At 44.5% G+C, this 17,780-nt stretch overlaps 4 protein-coding genes across 5 annotated transcripts in view; 1 reads left to right on the top strand and 3 right to left on the bottom strand.

Moving 5' to 3' along the window:
- Positions 1-1,705: 1,705 nt before the first annotated feature.
- LOC117752127 (E3 ubiquitin-protein ligase TRIM21-like) lies at positions 1,706-5,593 on the bottom strand. The gene is made up of 10 exons (XM_034569307.1): positions 5,512-5,593; positions 5,044-5,272; positions 4,596-4,941; positions 4,325-4,420; positions 3,704-3,937; positions 3,245-3,392; positions 3,081-3,107; positions 2,727-2,791; positions 2,451-2,570; positions 1,706-2,097 (listed from the first exon to the last, which is right to left on the bottom strand). Exons 1-10 carry the CDS (start codon positions 5,543-5,545, stop codon positions 1,741-1,743), a joined length of 1,656 nt encoding a protein of 551 aa, XP_034425198.1. The 5' UTR covers positions 5,546-5,593; the 3' UTR covers positions 1,706-1,740.
- A 2,153-nt stretch (positions 5,594-7,746) lies between these two features.
- LOC117751812 (lymphocyte antigen 75) lies at positions 7,747-10,578 on the bottom strand. The gene is made up of 6 exons (XM_034568740.1): positions 10,295-10,578; positions 10,043-10,081; positions 9,427-9,813; positions 8,985-9,341; positions 8,650-8,738; positions 7,747-8,450 (listed from the first exon to the last, which is right to left on the bottom strand). Exons 1-6 carry the CDS (start codon positions 10,323-10,325, stop codon positions 8,349-8,351), a joined length of 1,005 nt encoding a protein of 334 aa, XP_034424631.1. The 5' UTR covers positions 10,326-10,578; the 3' UTR covers positions 7,747-8,348.
- Positions 10,579-12,195: 1,617 nt separating this feature from the next.
- LOC117751810 (E3 ubiquitin-protein ligase TRIM39-like) lies at positions 12,196-17,216 on the top strand. Of its 2 annotated transcripts, none has more exons than XM_034568738.1 (8): positions 12,196-12,426; positions 13,829-14,425; positions 14,549-14,644; positions 14,807-15,040; positions 15,127-15,274; positions 15,391-15,417; positions 15,576-15,751; positions 15,833-17,216. In XM_034568738.1, exons 1-8 carry the CDS (start codon positions 12,316-12,318, stop codon positions 16,202-16,204), a joined length of 1,761 nt encoding a protein of 586 aa, XP_034424629.1. In that variant the 5' UTR covers positions 12,196-12,315; the 3' UTR covers positions 16,205-17,216. The 2 variants fall into 2 exon arrangements, with proteins under 2 accessions (XP_034424629.1, XP_034424630.1); XM_034568739.1 differs by having other exon boundaries at positions 15,576-15,755; positions 15,837-17,216.
- The window catches only part of vbp1 (von Hippel-Lindau binding protein 1), a 2,682-nt gene continuing 1,737 nt past the window's right edge, over positions 16,836-17,780 (bottom strand). The window contains exon 6 of the mRNA XM_034568741.1: positions 16,836-17,660. Within this exon, the coding sequence (XP_034424632.1) occupies positions 17,584-17,660 (77 nt within the window). The 3' untranslated portion in view covers positions 16,836-17,583. The remainder of the gene's footprint in view (positions 17,661-17,780) is intronic.

The raw sequence follows: 17,780 nt of genomic DNA, 5'->3' as shown, positions 1-17,780 counted from the left end.
TATGAAACAAGTTTGCCACAATTTTAATTAAAGTAAAATCAAGCAGTGGTGAGAAAGTTCCCATTAGGCACCTGTCGGAGAGTGCGAGGTTCTGTAATTAGGTACAGGATGTAAGATATTTAGAGTTGGCATCAACATGTTGATGTTAACGTTGGAGAGACAGAAGAAGTCAGAGGTGGGGGTGCAGAGAAAAAAACTGTTTTATTAAATGCTTTCCCACATTTGTGATTTTTTTTAAATTCATTTAAATGTGAAACAGTCTTTAATTTACAGGTTTTACAACTTTTTCACTACAACACACGTCAAACTTGGCTTCAGGAGCTTTAAAGGAATCAGAGGTTCTTACTATTATTTACATTATGTCACTGAAATGCAGAAATCAGACAAACTCCTGTTGTCCATGCAAACGTCTGGCAAACAAACAACCTTTCAAAACAAAACATGAAGAGAAACTAAAATATGTCTTTTACGTGTCACAGGCTTTTTGGAATGAAACCCGTCGTGCTGTTCGCTGCCAGCAGAGCGACGTGTTGACAGGACCTGTCAGTTGTCTGCAGATGCAGAAGTGTTGACAGCACAGTTGTCAGTACTGATTCGTGTGTGTTGATGCAGCCTCTCCCACAGACTCGGAGCAGTGAGTCAAGGGAAAAGGACTCTGAGGGTTTCACGGCAGCTTTATTTGGTAAATGGCGGCAGGAGTGAGGACAGAACACGTTTAACTCGTGTGGGATGACTGGATAACTTCGTTATTCCACAGTCCACAACAAATGGTTGAATCAGGTTGCAGGTCATTGGGGTTAAACAAAAATTAAAATCAAATTCATTATTTACAGGTCATTTTGTTCTGTTTACTGTTTAACCCGAAGTTTTGGCAACTTGTACCTAAATGACCTAAATGTGATGTTCAGAATCAGATCTGTAAACTCATTGTCTTTGAATTTGGAACGGTCCAATCGCTCCAGTTTCCAGTCAGTGATGATGTCACAGCAGCCATGTTTGTGTCTTTTATTTGTAAGGAAGCTGGAGTAGAGGTTCTGACTGGGCTGCAGCACCATCTAGTGGCAAGAGGCTGTAACTGCAATCAAAAAACAAGCATGGATCTGAATAGAGCTCATTCCTCCGCAGACACACAGGATGGTTCAGTTCCCACAGTGGAAATGTGCAGGGAAAAGGAAGTGGTCTGATAGTGGAAGTGATTTGTTTGTCATAAAATATAGTGAAAGAAAGAAAGAAATAATCTATATATCTATAATCTGTATATTTGTTTATTTCTATCATTAGTAGTGCGTTGGGTTGAAAGGGAAAAATATAGAATATGAGAAAAAGAACGTTGTGAAAACTTACATCAAATGGACGAATAACAGAATAATATAACAAAAACTGTAAACATGGCTTATTGAAACTTCATATTTGAGTCCCAGGCAGCCACCAGGGGGCGATAGATACACCTTGTAGGTCATAAACCCAGCCACCTCCATGTTAGCAGACGGGACATGGACCAAACATCATAATCTCAGTACACGTCAAAATCCTTTTTCCCCAACGACCGTTTCTGTGATTTAAGGAAGTTCTCATCACACCTGTTTGTGTTTGTTTTTAATTAGTTAATTGATGATATGTCATGATTGACAGCTGAGGCAGACTCGTGACACCTGGAACCTGCAGAGCCTCACGATTGTGTCCGTGAAACCACGGAGCTCTTCGGTATCAAATCTCTGCTGCGTCTTCGGTGAATCAAAGCTAATCCACGGGACAGATCACCAGGGGGGCGGTGTTCTTCCCGTTGTCATGGAGACAGGGGTTGAAGTAGGGATAGAGCGGCTCGGTGAACGGGCACCAGCTGTACGTGTAGATGTGAGTCTTTGCGTCCGAGTCGTAGAAGGACACCGACCCATCCTCGTAGTCCAGGAAAATGCCCACTTTCTGCGGGGTTTCCTGGAGGTGGAGGGTGACGCAGGGGCTGGTGCAGGCGCTCAGGCTGCCCCCCTTGCGCCTGCAGATCGCCCAGTAGCCGCTGTCCGGACGCACCGTGACCACCCCCTTTGTGTTGATGGACTCTTTGGCCACGCCGAGGTCCCAGTCGGTTTTATCCCCAACCTGAAAAACAACGCACGAAACACACGTTAGGAAAAACACTTATTATCAAAGATCCAATAAAGAAAACAGAGGGGGCGTAGAAGGTTATTTTGTGTGTCTGCTTCAGTATAATGAAATTGCTATGCATGTTTACAGCCACAAGAGGGCGTGAGGAAGCAATTTTATTAACTGATCATGGTATTTTATTTAATTCGTTATTTTTAGTGAAAATATAAAGAAATTCATTCAGAGATGATGGATTAGTAAAGTCAGAGCCATTAATGGTTGAGCTCTTATTCTGGAGGGGAACAAATGTTGGTATTTATTCAGTTATTAACATTTAAACGGTGCCTGTCACGGCCCTGAGCTCCGACCTGAACTTCCCAGTAGCGTCTCCCAGAGGTGAAGCTTTGTTCCCCCAGAACGGAGACGCAGGAGTCGAACCTGCGGGGGGCGTCAGGGAGCGAGGGCCTCCTCTGGCTGCTGAGACTCACCTGAGGATCATTACCAACAACATGAACAACCTGACCCCCCAACATCCATCCATCATGTTCACATGTCATTGCAGAAACAGCGATTTGTGAGTATAACTGAGAGAGTTGTGTTGGATTTAACTGTTGCACCTCACAACACAAAATCTGTCTTTTTACCTTTTTTCCATCGGCGGACAGAATGAGCCAACTTGAGGCCGTCACAGGATCCAAAGTTACATCCACTGGAGACAGAAGAAACAAACCTGAGTTAGATATGTGGGATGTAATCAATGAATTATAGGAATGTTATAAACAATAATTAAAATAATGGATCTATCACTGAAACCACTGGTGAGACTGCTCATATGAAAGGTCTGAATGTAAAGATGGACGACATGACGGTAACAGGGAAGCCAAAGAGTTTTAATTACTTTTAAAACATTTTGTTGTTGTTGTTTAAGGATGATTTCATTCTCCTTTCAGGAAACATAACCATCACCATTATTTACACAATGAAATCCAAACCCGTACCTGCATGTTGACTTATCTTGGACATTTCTGCGAAAGACAGAAGAAGAACTGGTCACGACAGGAGCATTTGACAACAACTGAGTTTTTCCTCCGTCTCCAGCAGCTGATGATTTCAGATGGTGGAGAATGAGTTGATTAATGTCTGGAACTCAGAGGTCACTGACCGTCTGAAGACAGCTTCTTTTCAAGGTCGTGGCAGGTGTCCAGCAGTTTGGAAAACGCCCTCCTCACCGTCCCGATGCAGATGTCGGCGGAGACTCCGACCTGGGACCAGTCTCTGGAGGGCAGTGGGGTGCTCAGGGGGGGGAAACACTGACACAGGACGACAGGGATACACATCCGTCAAACGCCTGAAAATGTATTTCTGCTTTTTCAGGGATTGAACAAATCTTCTTGGAACAAAGGAGCAGTTTGTGTTCATGTGGTATTTCTGATAAATCCATTAAAGCCAGTTAGGACTTAGACTCTATCATCTTGATTGCCCCCTGGTGGCTGGCTGCAGGAGAGTTTATATATCACTTCGTTCACTGGTGTTTTATTCTACAGATCTAGTAAAGTGGGTGTTTGGAATCAACAACGTCTCCGGTCGGGTGTTTTCAGGACAGTGTGTGTGCAGGACTGACGTGCAGGAGGCGAAAAGGGTCCTCGGTGATCTCCAGGAGCTGCAGCTCGCCGCGTCTCCTCTGCAGCTCCTCCACCTCCTGCTCCAGCTCCTCGAGAAGCTCCTCCGCTCTCTTCTCCGCCGCCTCCTGCTTCTGCTCGATCTCCTCGATGAGCAGAGCCTGGTTCCTCTCGATGGCGCCGATCACCATGGTGAAGACCTGGACACTCGTCTGTATCTCCCTGTCTGTCTGTGTCTGCAGTCACATGGTAACACACACATGACCACATCAAAGTGGCATGAGTCACTGGATGAAATAAATCAATGAATTGTTACCAGAGAATCTAAGGACAGAAATAACTGAGTTCTTACCTCAGGCTAGATGCTGCATTTGAGTTTAGTTTTATTTCATTGTCATTTTCACTTTATATTATTACATTTTACTGCCTTTAACCTTTGATGGTTAGCATCATAAAATGGTTGTGTGTGTGTGTGTGTGTGTGTGTGTGTGTGTGTGTGTGTGTGTGTGTGTCTCTGGCACCACAGTTACTTTTGCTCATATTGGTGCTGTTGCAAAATATAAAGAAGACACTGGACGAGGGCCAGAGGGGTAACGTGAATTAAACATGAAGATGAAACTTACTTTGCACAGCTCCACCGAGGTCCTGATCTCCTCAACCTTCTTGATTCTGGTCCTGATCATCTGCTGAAACTCGGCCTCAGTTTTCCTTATCTGAGTCTGTGAAGGTTGTGCACGAACACATGATGGGATTTGTACAAGAAGTAAGTAAGTTCAGAAACTGGACATTTTCCTGCGTGATTTCCAAGCAGGCAGAAATATGTTGTATGGATGGACCCATGAACTTACAGTGGCCCTGGACATTACACTGTGACTCAGTGTCTTCTTCTCTCACCTTGATCCTCTTGCTCTCCTTCTCGATGGGGACGGTGTTGTGACGTCTGTGGTCCTTCGCGACGCACTTCACACACACGGGCGTCTGGTCGTCCTTGCAGAACATCTCCAGGAGCTTGTGGTGATTTCCGCAGAGGTGAACGTTGGCGCCCGGAACCGTGAGTCGGTGCTTCGTCAACACGGGTTCCCTGCTGTGAGGAGCCAGGTGACTTTCACAGAACGACTTCTGGCAGTCGAGGCAGGACTTGACCGCTGGTGACTTGTCTCCATGGCAACTGTCGCAGGAAACGTCGGGCTCGGAGAGCTGTTTCAGGATTGGCTTGTGTTTCGCTTTGTTCTTCCGAGACCTGTTGATGCGATACAGATATTTTCAATCAAATACAAGAGAAAAGTGGCCAAAACAGTTTGTTTGATTTTGCACGACGTCGTCAACAATGTACGAAACAGACCTTACGAAATTATTAGTGATTTCTCTTAAGCCGACGTTGATCCTGAGTTCTGGGCGGGTCTTGAAGACCTCTTTGCAAATGGGACACACCGACTTGTGTCTCGTATCCCAGAAGCGTTTGATGCAATCCAGGCAGAAGTTGTGCCCACACGGGATGGAGGTGGGATTTTTGAAGCAGTCCAGGCAGATGCAGCAGCGAAACTGCTCCGAGGACAACGCCGAGGCCATGTCTGGAAAAACACTGTGTTAAATATCAGGGCGCTGCCAACTGTTGATGTAATAAGGAAGTCACGTGAGCATTACACAAGTTTTCTTCACATTATTCTGCAGATCAGCCGATTCGCTGTCAAATCAATGTAATGATTCTTCAAAAGGTTAAGGAGTCGATCTTATCACGGACATTTTCCTTGTTTGGCTGTTTGAAAAAGCGTTGAAGCAGAAAAGTCATTGAGAACGAATGGTGTCTTACCCGTGTGGGTCCGCGGAGAGATGCTCCTCAACATGTGTGTTGAATCAACCTGTTTTAAAAGTGACTCAGTCCTATGAAGGCAGATGAGGAGAACTCTCACTGTGGAGTTCAACCGGTATTTCTGGTTCCTCCCTGTTTGAACTCACAAGACATTTTAATTGTTGTTTTCTGTAGCTGATGTTTCCTGGATCAACCTGGGGGGTTCCTGGATCAGGTTTCTGTCTTGGCAGTGTGATGATGGATGGACTGGTCTTAATGGGATAATAAGCAGCCTGGCTGTGCAAGTACATGTATCCACTTTTAGAACTGGGTGGAGTACACAACAGCTGTACTAATGAAGCTTAAGCGTAAGTTCAGTCAGGAAGACTTAACCTGCATACTGATCAGCTGATCGTGGGCGTTCCTAAATGTCCAATCAGGTCTGCCGCGGTCTCTTTCAGCCAATCATTCAGCAGCTGTCAAACTTTAAAAATCCCTTCTCCTCTCTTCTGCAGTCAGCCGTCTTTCAGTGACGCGCATAACCCTCCACCCCTCCTCCACCCCTCCTCCACCCCGATCTCCTCCAGTCTCCAGCAGAATATCATCACCTCTCCCGGATCCCGACCTCAACTGATCGTATGCATAATCCCACATCGTGTTGGCAGCGATCATGGACCTTGATGATGGATCCCAATAGTATCAGTGGATCATGACAAGGGATCGTGGATTACGGCTGACAGTATACCTATTACTCGTGGCATCCATTGCACTTCTGTCCGTCCTGGAGGAGGGATCCCTCGCATGCGGCTCTTCCTGACGTTTCTACGTTTTTCCTGTCAAAAAGGTTTTTGTAGTTTTTCCTTACTCTTGTTGAGGGTTGAGGGCAGAGGATGTCACACTTAGCGAAGTCCAATAGGACAATTCTCACGAATATGGGCCATCCAAAACAATCGATTGACTGATGAACCACCACCAGGGTCTAGACCCCGGGGGGTATTCCTGTTCGACGCTCTGCTCCACCCCCTTCTAATCCTGATGACATCTCACCGGGGTCTAAAATGCCAAAGACTGTAAACATTCACTTTGCTTCTGTGCATTTGTCAAATAAACATCGTTAACTTATGAATCAAGTCTCTCCTGATTGAATTGTATTCCACCTCCTGTCACTTGCTCTGTGATGAGTCCAGACCTTCTTGTGTCAGGACATCTGGACAAAGTGACTCTGTAAACAAGAATCGAGCTGAAATCAGAGCCGGGACAGAACCGAGCTTTTCTGTCTCTGTGCTGCTCGGGTCCCGTCGTACATCCAAGGGTCTTGAGTCTGTGAAACCTGAGTGGACATCCTTCTAGCTCGTAGGGCCCGAAACCCAGTTAAGCAGGTTTTTCTCTCTTTACACTGTGACACAGGGCCGGGTTTCTGTTCTCCCAGAAAATCATTCATGGATCAAGATGAAACAAATCACTGTTTGGCCCTGACAGAGGTAAAAGTACTAGATTTTTCTATTCCACTCTTTAACAGACTGTTTATTCCCTGGTCAGATGCAGTGGTTAAAGGAACGAGCAGTGACACCAGTCACGCACCCTGTGAACGTCTGCAGCCACTCCTAATCATAATCACACTAATCCTGCTGATAATTACAATGATGTGTCATTACTGATGGAATAAACTGAACATAGATGTAACTGTTGTTCTGCTGGAAAGACTTTGTGTTGTAGACATTTACAGAAATGCAGAATTTGTAGACTTTCAGAGTCGCTGCTCCAACTTGAGGTTCACCTGAACTCTACCATTCAATAATTCATTATTCGGATCATTCCAACACCACAAATCACTAATATTACACTCGCACAACTTTATTTCTGACAGAAGATACAGACAGTGGCGCACTCTGCGCCGTACGGCTACGATCAAAGACAACTTCCCCGTCCACCCGTTAATAAATCACTCAGGCTGTAACAACATAATTGATTTGATTGGAAACAAAAACTAAACAGTCCGGACTTAAACGATGAAATGATATAATAACATGAGGAATAAACAAGAAGAGAAAGTTTAACCCACAATAACCCTGATATGATAAAAACAGAAAGTGAGAAAGTAAATTAGATTCTTTGTGTTTTCTATCATCCAAATTACTTTTATATTTGTGTAACGTTGTGCTGATGATATGTGTGTATTTAGTTCTGATGATGATATTGTGAATTATTAGTTCAACTTGCTTGTTTTGTTCTGGTGACATAATCCAGGATCTGTCCTGGATTATGTCACCAGAACAAAACAGCTGCTTCTTTCTTCTGTGTATTAACGTGTGTCTGTGGGTAGCCTATCGCCACCTAGTGGAGCAGTCAGAACATTACAGGAAATTATACATAATTCACTCATTTCATGAAGAACTTCAGTTGATAAAAGTGTTGATAAAAAGTCATTTTAAAAATCAACTCAATAAACTAAATATGCATGATTTATAAAAGAAGCTGAAGTAAAATTAAGTTATCGCTGTTTGTCTGAAGCTAAAATGTTCAAATGGACGTTTGCACAGACGCCTCGTTGTTGTGTTGCGGAGGCAGAACATTTGTTAGTGTGATCTCATGTGTTACTTCATGGTTTTGTGCGTTCGTGCTGGAAACAGACAACAGACACGTGTCAGTTCAACACTTTGCATCAGAGAAGAAGACACAGCTTTGCATCTGTTTTACATCTGTTTTGAGATCATGGAAAAAAGGTTTCAATTCGTCCACGCTCCATTTAAATAAGGTTCTGATATTGATTTCATGAGCAGGGTCGTTCTTTTTTCATGTTTAGAATAAGTGGGGTTTACGTGAATGTTGTGTAAATGTTCAGTCAGTTTTTTTAAGTCTCAGTTCTCTTCTTCTTTGTGGAAGATATTTTCATCGGCCTTTTTGATCCACGCAGTTTTGAAACCGTCCGCCATCCCTCTCTCTTTCATCCCGGCCTTTATCTGAAAAACAAAAATATTTGTTACAATAAAAGTGGTGAAGTTATTCTAGAAAACACATGGAAACAAATTCTGGCTTCGTCAGTTTAACACTTTTTATGTGTAGTCAGATTTTTGTTATACAAATATGGAAATGTATCAGGTTAATTGATGGAGATTAAGTAGCTCAGACTGAAATATTAATATGAATCCATGAAATTACCAGATTCAAGATGGCGTCCGTCACTTCGGGGGCGTTCAGGCTGATCGTGGATGTCAGAGCTTTCACCTTAATAATAAACAAGTGCTTCACTTCTGATAATGAAAAAGGAAAATTAGATTAATTAAAATTAAAATTAGAACATAAACGTAAACTACCTAAAATGACTGAAACCATTTTTGAGAAAAAGTTATTTATAGATATGGAGGAGGCGGGGTTTATGACCTATACTGCAGCCAGCCACTAGGGGGATGGAGATGATTTGGCTTCAATTACTCGGGACACGTGGGTTAGAGCATATCTGTGTTTAGGAAAATATCGACGTGAAAATAACTCACTCATCCTGTGGCACATGAAGTGATGTTTCTCATCACAGTGTCTTTCCATCCACTTTCCAAGGTTACCGGCTCCGATCCTGCTGATCACGCAGTCCCCGGTTCCCAAGGCCGGGTGTCCATCTATCCAGTTTCCAAATGAAGAGGAAGTCCCATCTGACAAGTGGGAGAAGGGGCGTCTGTGGAGGCCGATCAGAGCCCGCCTGCCACTCGGTACCAGCTGCTTGATCATCGTATTCTCAGTTTCATTCCTGACACTGGCCAGGTCTGTGTGGTGCAGCCTGCAGTGCGCCCGAGCCTTGGGCCAGCTCTTCACGTCACTTATATAGAAATATCTCTCTGTGGAAATGTCCGGCAAGCCTGAAAGGATTTTTTAAAGGTCAGATACTGATGCAGTTTGCTTTGGACTTAAAAACTATATTTGAGATAAATTACAAATGCTCACCATGTATGTTTGTCTTGTTGTAGCAGACAAAAGGGAGTTGGGTGCTGCACCGGTGATCTTTCCACAAACCATCAGTCATGGAGACACACACATGCTTATGAGATCTGCTGGCATCTGGTTGACCTGGTTCCCACATCTGAAAGTTATGGTGGTTCTGTCTATTGATACCATGACCTCTCGCAGACCAGAACCACCGATTGGATTTGTCGTGCGTGCCGATCCACACGTCTCCCTCAAAACCATGAGCGGCTGCGATCAGACGCTGCATGTCCTCCATGTTGTCCACAGTGGCCAGGTCAACGTGCTTCTCTCTGCAGAAGACCCTCGCTTCCGACTGCGTCTTTAGTTCCCCGACGTAAACATAATGATGGAGGCACGAACACAGTCCTGCCGGCAAAGACACATGTATCATAGCAGAGGCTGAGGGATCCTCCTTGTTGCACAGAAGAATCACAGGAAGATGAAAAGATCTAAGAACACACGCAGGGGCTGTTTGAGTGCGAGCGTTTCAAAATCTGAACGTGAAATCAACGAGTCCTGCTCTCAAACTGAAAGACTCCACTTCACATTAGATCTCAAACAGAGGAATGAAACACGCACACACGTGTGGACTGACCTGATAGAAGGAGAACACACAGCACGGCCCTTCTTACACCTGTGGAACCAAAAGACACGGCAAATATTTAAACTTACTCAGGACGACTTGTGTACAATTACATCAATGCAGTTTCTCGGCTAATCAATAAAAAGTAGCTGATATATCGGTCTTTACGATTACATTTCTTTCAGAAGATTTAAAATGTTTCTTCTACATTTTAAAAGCAGATTTGTCTCACGGTTCGTATTTTTTGATTAACATGTTTCTTACCTGAATTTACTGGACTGTCGGATGGTGACATGTTCAATTCTTCCCCTTTGAATCCGACTCAATCTTAAACTGTCACCAGTTCTAATCCTTATCTCACTGGCTCTTCTCTATTTGTGTCTTTTCTTCTTCTTGCTTCTGATTTTGATTGCAAATCGAATCCCTCCTCATGCAAAACCTGTCACGTGATCTTCTTCGTCCCGTCACAGCAGCTGAACCCGACTGTCGGATTTCTATTTCCTACGAATGACCCTGAAACATGTGGGAGAAACCACTGATACTTCTGATGAGTGGACGACCCAAAGTTTTCACTCAGGACATTTATATCTCACGAATGAAACAGAAGTAATTAGGATTTGGAGAATAACGTTTGATTATGATTATTGTGAGTGTCGTATTTGAGAAGAAAGTCATATATTACAAAAATAAAGTGGTGAGACCATTTCCTCCAGGTCTGTGAGGTTCTTCCTTCAGAATAGATTCAGTTTCTTTCTTTTCAAAGTGCTGATACTTCCGATCATGTGGAGCTGATGCTGACAGAAGTGTTTTGGTTATTTGCGAAACTTAAACTAAAGTCGAATTTATCAGCCTGCGTCACTTTCCTCAGCAGACTGATCTTCTGATGTTCCCTAAAATCCTGACTCTTATCTTGAAATCTCTGAATTCTAGAAGTGGTGTTGTAAACGTTGAAACAACATTAACAGAACCGGACCCTGGAAGTTTCTTGGTGGATAAAACTGCAGCCAGTCAGGGTCACGGATGGTTTGAGAAATGTTCGCTGTGGTGTCGCGCTGCGTCGAACAATGAAAAGCAGATGTAAAGCCTCTCGGCCTCACCTGATGCAAACACTATGCTAACACGAGGTGACGCACGGCTGCACGTCTGGATCAGTGGATCAGTGGATAGAACTTTACAATAAATCACATTCCCGTTGTGTTTTTAATGCAACAACTGATATTACAGTTACCAACAGGTGCTGTGTTGAACGGCAGCGGAGGTCAGGTTTTAAACAAACGCTCTGAGGTTGAGGTTATGTAAATAAACATGTTCCAAACCAACGTGAGCGTCCACACCGTAAAAGAAGATTTAATAATCCTGCTGTTGTCTGTGAACATGATGTGTGCGAATAGGAAGTTTCAATTAGCAGGAGAGACTTCAGCTGATGGTGAACACAGTTAAAGAAGAAAGAGGAAACTACATCTACATGTTTTATGCAGCGTAACACAACCACTCTCTCTGTGCTTCTCCCAACTTTTTATCAATGCAGTATAAATGTCACATTGATCGCAACATCAAAGCCGATTTGCTGTGATCTTATTGAATGCAAATCATTTTCTGGACAGTTTTTGATTCCAACTTATTGTGACATTTCATGGATTTTAACCAGTTTCTACCTCAACTGAACAATTAAAGTAGAAATGCACTTTGTGTGTTTTTATTTTCTACATAAGTCAGTTATGCCACATCCTGTTTGTACTTAATGGGCTTGTAAAATCTTCCTTCCCATTCGGAAAGTGAGCCTCCTACTCAGAGCGGCTGGCTCGGCTCCACGTGTTGTGTAACGAGCACAAGGTTAAACTGACTTTCCAGGTAAACACCTTTACCGCTAGTGTCCGTGTAGAAGAGGAAACAGTTTCTAACATAATCTGACGCCTCGTGTTTCTCACGTTGACCGAATGGCCGCAGCCGTGACCTCATCGTCATGAAATGCAAAACTGCAGCATTCTACGTGTCGGGCCGTTGCTCAGCGTCTGTGCTGCAGCGTCTGTGCTGCAGCTGAGTCAAAACTGTTAAGCGTGGGGAATGTTAACCATTGGACTCAAACACCACACCCACGAGGCAAACACTCATTCCCCGTGTGAGAGCTGCTATTAGGATCACGCACTGTAAACAGTCAAACATAATGGGAGTGTGGCACCGTGACCAGTGAACGGAGGGTGTGAGAGCTGCTGTTGGAAGAACAGGTAGTTAAACTGTGGAACAGGCTTAAGGCTGGGAGGAGGCCGGGCGGGTGAGTAACTGTGATGACGTTTCATTTTCCTGTTTCACGGCTGTTCACGCTCATTCATACCACAGGAGAGTCGCCTGCTCGGCCGACGCCGAGGACACCAGACCGGATTCACCAGAAAGCAGCTGTAAGTAGGAATCCAACCGTCGAAAAGCTGCCATTGAGATGTGGATTATTTAAAAGATTCATGTATTCCACAAAATGTACAGTGACTGAGACTCATTGTGTTTTCTGTCTCAAATGTTTCATGTTCACTGATCCAATTTGCTCAAATGTAATTAAATGCTGCTGCTTTTTGTTCTTCTTCTTTGTAAATATAACGTATAATGGACGGTTTTATACGACTCGACCTTTTAATACAACTGGGGCAAAGTCGATGCTTCACTAAGGCCTTAAACCTTTGCTGCTTGTTTGCCTGCTTGGATCGGTTCCATATTTAAAAACAATATGCTCCTTGTTAAACCAGACTGTCTTGTCCGTGTAAATATGACAAATAAATATATATATATTATTATAAAAAGAAATATTGTGTCACATAACTTTCTGTGAATCCACAAATGTCATTTATTGCACGTTGTAAACATTTGCGACTTGGTGTGTAGATTGGTGAGTTGTAATGTTTTGTTGCTTTTAGACAAAGCCAGGCTAACTTAATTGGCTCAAACACGTATGCTAAGCTAACAGTGCTTTAGCTTCAGCAAGAAAAGGAGATCAAAGTCGAAACTTTGTCGAGTTGTTTACTCAGTGAAGTAGAAATTCGTGTTTTACTTACACAAAGTAATCTGTTTTGTAGTTAACTGAGAAAACTCAGCTGAAAATATAACCTGTAATATACAAATTGTTAAATAATAATAGTTGTTTAATAGTAATAACTAATGATGTGAACTGAATTTGATATCGTTTAGATAATATCAGGCTAATGGCTAAATGACATCAGCTAGTTAGCATAATTGGATGTTTCACGCTCACTCTAAACTGCTAAAGTCGTAACGTCGTAAAACTGTCATTTTCTGTAGTTCTGTTAACGCTCGTGGCCCCATATTGACTTTGATGTTTAGCATCCGTTGCTAACTGCTATACAAGTATTCCTAGTGTATTATTTAGATAACGAAAGTGTTCAATTGTGTAAACAAGTTTGATCAGTGTAAACAGATTCACTGAATCCCTCGTTTAGCTCCCTCTACTGGCCAGAGTTCTCTCTACACACTTTAAACACAAACAACTGATTTATCGCAAACGTTAAAGTCACAGGTTTTGACAGGTCGCAGTGTGTCTGTGTGTGAGAAAAGCGTCTGTGGATCATGGGTGTGTCTGTTGTGGGTATTTAACCGAATGACTTGAGAAAACGATGACTAATCCACCAAACAGCTGCAGGGCGTAGGAGAGCTGAGTTTCCCACATCTTTTACTCTTCAACCGCACTTTCATGTTTTTTTGACGTTACAAATCTTTGCATTTACTTCCTCTGTTAAAGTTCCTCTTCCACAGATCACCTGAACTTCCCTTCTTCTGTTTCTCCTCCCTGCTCAGGCGATAATGGCCGCCGCCTCAGGCACCATGTTACCAGAGAAACAGTTCCAGTGCCCCATCTGTCAACAGGTGTTCACCGACCCGGTCACCACTCCCTGCGGACACAACTTCTGCCAGGCCTGCATCCAGAGTGCGTGGGACGGCACGGACGTCTGCCGGTGTCCCACCTGCGACAGGTCGTTCAGCCCTCGGCCTGAGATGAGCATCAACTCTGCCTTCAAGGAGCTGGCGGACACGCTTAGGAACATGGTGGTCTGCTCCTCGGCCTCGCCGCTGTCCGCAGCCCAACCGGGGGAGGTGGTGTGCGACGTCTGTGCCACCACGTCCCTGCAGGTGAGGGCCCTGAAGTCCTGTCTGGTGTGTCTGACGTCGTACTGTGCTGCCCACCTGGAGCCTCACCAGAGGGTCTCCACCCTGAAGATGCACAAGCTGATCGAGCCGGTGAAGAACCTGCAGGACCGGATGTGCAAGAAGCACGAGAGGCTGCTGGAGATGTTCTGCAGGGACGAGCAGAAGTGTGTGTGCCTCTTCTGCACCGAGACCGAGCACAAAGGTCACCAGGCCGTCGCCATAGAGGACGAGAGTCGGGAGAGGAAGGTACGTGGAGTTTACTCCGTTTAGACAAACAGCTTCCTGCAGGTTTCATGTTGGAATCGTCAGTTTGAAACCTGTTTGTCTAATTAAACAGTTCTTGTTTTCTTCCTGTTTTCCCTGTGTTAGGTCCAAATGAAGAAGACGGAGGCAGATTTTCAGCAGATGATCCAGGAGCGTCTGAAGAAAGTAGAGGAGATTAAGAGCTGCCTGAAGCTCAGTGCAGTGAGTCATGGAAGCTGCCATTTAAGACACCAATATTGTTCCAGTTTTGTGCCTTTAGTTCTACAGATATAAACATTTAAAGTCCTTTCTCTTGTGGAGTAACGTGGGAAAAGATTGATAACAGGAGGCGTCTCCCTGACACATTTCTGTATCCTCCTCCAGGGGAGTGCAGAGAGGGAGAAGAAGGAGAGCGACCGTCTCTTCTCGTCTCTGATTCGCTACGTCCAGGAGAGACAAGCTGAAGTCTCCACGGAGGTCGAGGAGAAGCAGAGGGCGGCAGAGAGGAGGGCGGAGGAGCTGGTCACCGAGCTGCAGCAGGAGGTCACTGAGCTGCGGAGGAGAAACACCGAGCTGGAGGAGCTGGGGAACTCTGAGGACCATCTGCATGTCCTGCAGGTTCAGAAGAAAGATCCGTTTTGAGTTTTGGATCTCACTACAATTAAATCCACTAACGATGAAGACCTTTCTTTATTGTGTTTCAGAGGCTTCCCTCTGTCACATCGCCTCCACCCTCCAGACAGTGGACGGAGACCAGCGTCCACCCTGAGCTCTGTGTGGGGACCGTGAGGACAGCGCTGTCCAAAGTGGGCCACACCCTGAAGAACGAGCTGGACGGCCTGAAGAAACAAGGTGAAGTGTTGCCACCTGCAAAGTCAACGTCCTCGTCCTCCAAACACGTTATTAGTGGAATGAAACTAAATTCCTCATTAAAGCTTTTAATTGGTATTTGTTCAATCTTCCCACAGAGATGAAGAGGATGCAGAAATATGCAGGTACGACCTCCCTGAGCATAATTTAACTGTTTTAGTTAAATACAAGTTAATGTGTTGGACTGTTTAATATTATTGGATTCAAAATGGTTTGATGGTGTCGCCCCCTTGTGGTTGACAACGGCTCATGCAGCTCCTTTAACTGAATTTCATCCCTGTAGTTGAAGTGGTGTTAGACCCGGACACCGCCCACCCGAACATCGTGCTGTCGGCTGACGGGAAGCGGGGGGGCCGCGGCGAGCTGCTGCACGTCGTCCCCGACAACCCCCTACGCTTCGACCCCGTCATCTGCGTCCTGGGCAAGACCGGCTTCCTGTCTGGGAGGTTCTACTACCAGGTCGGTTTCCCCTTTAAGATACTTTCACATAAATTTAAAGTGTTTTGTATATTAAATCTCTTGGTTTTTCCACGTTTTCAGGTAGAGGTGGGGACAAAGACCTTCTGGGACCTGGGCGTGGTCAAAGAGTCCGTCAACAGAAAGGGGATGATCACGTCCAAGCCCGAGAACGGCTACTGGACGGTGCGGATGAGGAACGGGGACGAGTATCGGGCTCTGGACTCCCCCTCGGTCCGCCTGTCTCTCAGGGAGAAGCCTCAGACTGTCGGGGTGTTCACAGATTACGAGGCGGGGACGGTGTCGTTCTTTAACGTGGAGAACAGGTCTCACATCTACAGCTTCACCGGATGTCTGTGGTCCGAGAGGATCTTCCCCTTCTTCAGCCCTGGTGTTTGTGATGAAGGGAAGAACACGGCGGCGTTAGTCATCACCGCCGTCAATCCTGAGACTTAGAGGACGAGTCTTTGCCGCCGTTCTGAGGCTGAAGATGTTTGAGAAATGATTCAATATTTAAAACATGATGCAACTTTTAACCTTTAAACCGGCAGCTTGATGAAAGTGAGTCTGATGTGTGAGTGTGAACATGAGAAACTTTCCTCCTTCTCTCCCTGAACGTCTGTTCTCTGTAACTCTGGTGAGTGGGTTCCATCTCCTGTGAGAAGAACTGACTGAGAGTCAGCTTCAACTGTCACAACCAGCTCCAGGTGAAGAGTGAAGCTGAACTGAGATCAGTTAAAAACACTCTGAAGTTATTAACCAGAGTTTTCAGTTGTGTGAAGTATTGCTTTAAAAGTTAAGTCTTATTTTCTGCACTTCTCAAAGATTTTGTCCCATATTCACAAATCCTGAGGAAAATATGAATAAATTTACTATTGAAAACCATCTTTACATTTTCATTTTTTATGAACTAATCACAAACATTGCTCCGTCATGTTTTGATCATCAAGTTTATATATTTTCCTTTGATCCCGTGTTGAGCCCGTCGATTGTAAATGAACATGGACGACATGACAGCTCTCATTCACATGCAGATTCTGTTTATAGAGATTAGACGATAAACAACACACAGCACCAGGTCACGGTCTCGTCTCTTTGCCCAAGTGTTCTCCTTTTTACTTCATTTAACGTTTCATGATACAGAGGGAGACAAATAAATACAGACAGAACAGAAGAGGTGTGGGTGGGGGGGGGGGGTATCAAAGGACAACAGTGAACTCCTCTAAGTCCTGAAGTGAAAAGCAGAGCTACAAGGCAGAAATTGTTCAATCCTGAAATCTTCTTCTGTTAAGATGCGTCACCCTACGAGCCTCATTCGATGGAGAATAATGGCAACTGTGTTTTTACAGTAAGTCAAGTTAAAGTCCCCCAAAACAAACAAACCCACGAGTGACAGGTCTGTAAAGAGGAGGAGACAAAGCGAGGGGCCCCTCAAACGATGACAGGAACACAGTGAAATCATTAAAAAGAATACAAAACTTGCGTCGTTGCCTTTTTTTTTTGTAGATTTTTACTTGAAAAAATACTTTTAAAAAGTAACAAATCAGGAGGAAACAGCTGCGGTGAAAGTTTTTAGTTTGACACGATAGAGGACACGTTTAAAAATCAAACAAAGAATTATGACGTGCACTTGGTTTTATCCGGGTTTACGTATGGCACCTGCACACGAGTCAAAAAGTCGCTGCGTTACATTAGACGCACGACCTTTGCTGATATTTTGAACCCGTCCTCTATGTGCTGGGTGAACATGAACTTGGGAGACGGGGGGGTAGTTGTTTCTCGGTTTTTTTTCGGACTAAAGAGAAGATATTCAGCTGAAGAGGAGGAGGAGGATATTAAGACTTGTCTGCTGATTTCAGGAGGTTTTCTTTGCTCCTTCTCTTCACGTCCCAGTTGTAGACTCGGGCCATGTCTGAGGAGCGCGGCGAGTTAAAGGAAAACAGCAGCGGCCGAGCGAGAGCAGTCATCTTAAAGTGCAGTGTTTCACATTTTCATTTCATACTCAAGCTTTTGTCTGAGGCTATGTTACAGT

The sequence above is a fragment of the Hippoglossus hippoglossus genome, chromosome 18 (genome assembly GCF_009819705.1).
Source record: "Hippoglossus hippoglossus isolate fHipHip1 chromosome 18, fHipHip1.pri, whole genome shotgun sequence".
Classification (NCBI taxonomy): Eukaryota; Metazoa; Chordata; class Actinopteri; order Pleuronectiformes; family Pleuronectidae; genus Hippoglossus; species Hippoglossus hippoglossus.
Note: the sequence above shows the minus strand (reverse complement) of the source record. Positions and strands in the feature narration are given on the sequence as shown.

Bases quoted from the DNA above. Each gene is read 5' to 3' on its own strand.
- LOC117752127 (XM_034569307.1), bottom strand. From the start codon at position 5,545: ATGTTGAGGAGCATCTCTCCGCGGACCCACACGG. The intron at 3,938-4,324 runs GTAAGTTTCATC...ATGTGACTGCAG, and splicing joins CCTCGGTGGAGCTGTGCAAA to ACACAGACAGACAGGGAGAT. The intron at 2,571-2,726 runs GTAAAAAGACAG...AATGATCCTCAG, and splicing joins TGTCCGCCGATGGAAAAAAG to GTGAGTCTCAGCAGCCAGAG.
- LOC117751812 (XM_034568740.1), bottom strand. From the start codon at position 10,325: ATGTCACCATCCGACAGTCCAGTAAATTCAG. The intron at 9,342-9,426 runs GTGAGCATTTGT...AAATCCTTTCAG, and splicing joins CAACAAGACAAACATACATG to GCTTGCCGGACATTTCCACA. The intron at 8,739-8,984 runs GTGAGTTATTTT...CATTATCAGAAG, and splicing joins CTTCATGTGCCACAGGATGA to TGAAGCACTTGTTTATTATT.
- LOC117751810 (XM_034568738.1), top strand. From the start codon at position 12,316: ATGACGTTTCATTTTCCTGTTTCACGGCTGTTCACGCTCATTCATACC. The intron at 14,426-14,548 runs GTACGTGGAGTT...TCCCTGTGTTAG, and splicing joins ACGAGAGTCGGGAGAGGAAG to GTCCAAATGAAGAAGACGGA. The intron at 15,041-15,126 runs GTTCAGAAGAAA...ATTGTGTTTCAG, and splicing joins ACCATCTGCATGTCCTGCAG to AGGCTTCCCTCTGTCACATC.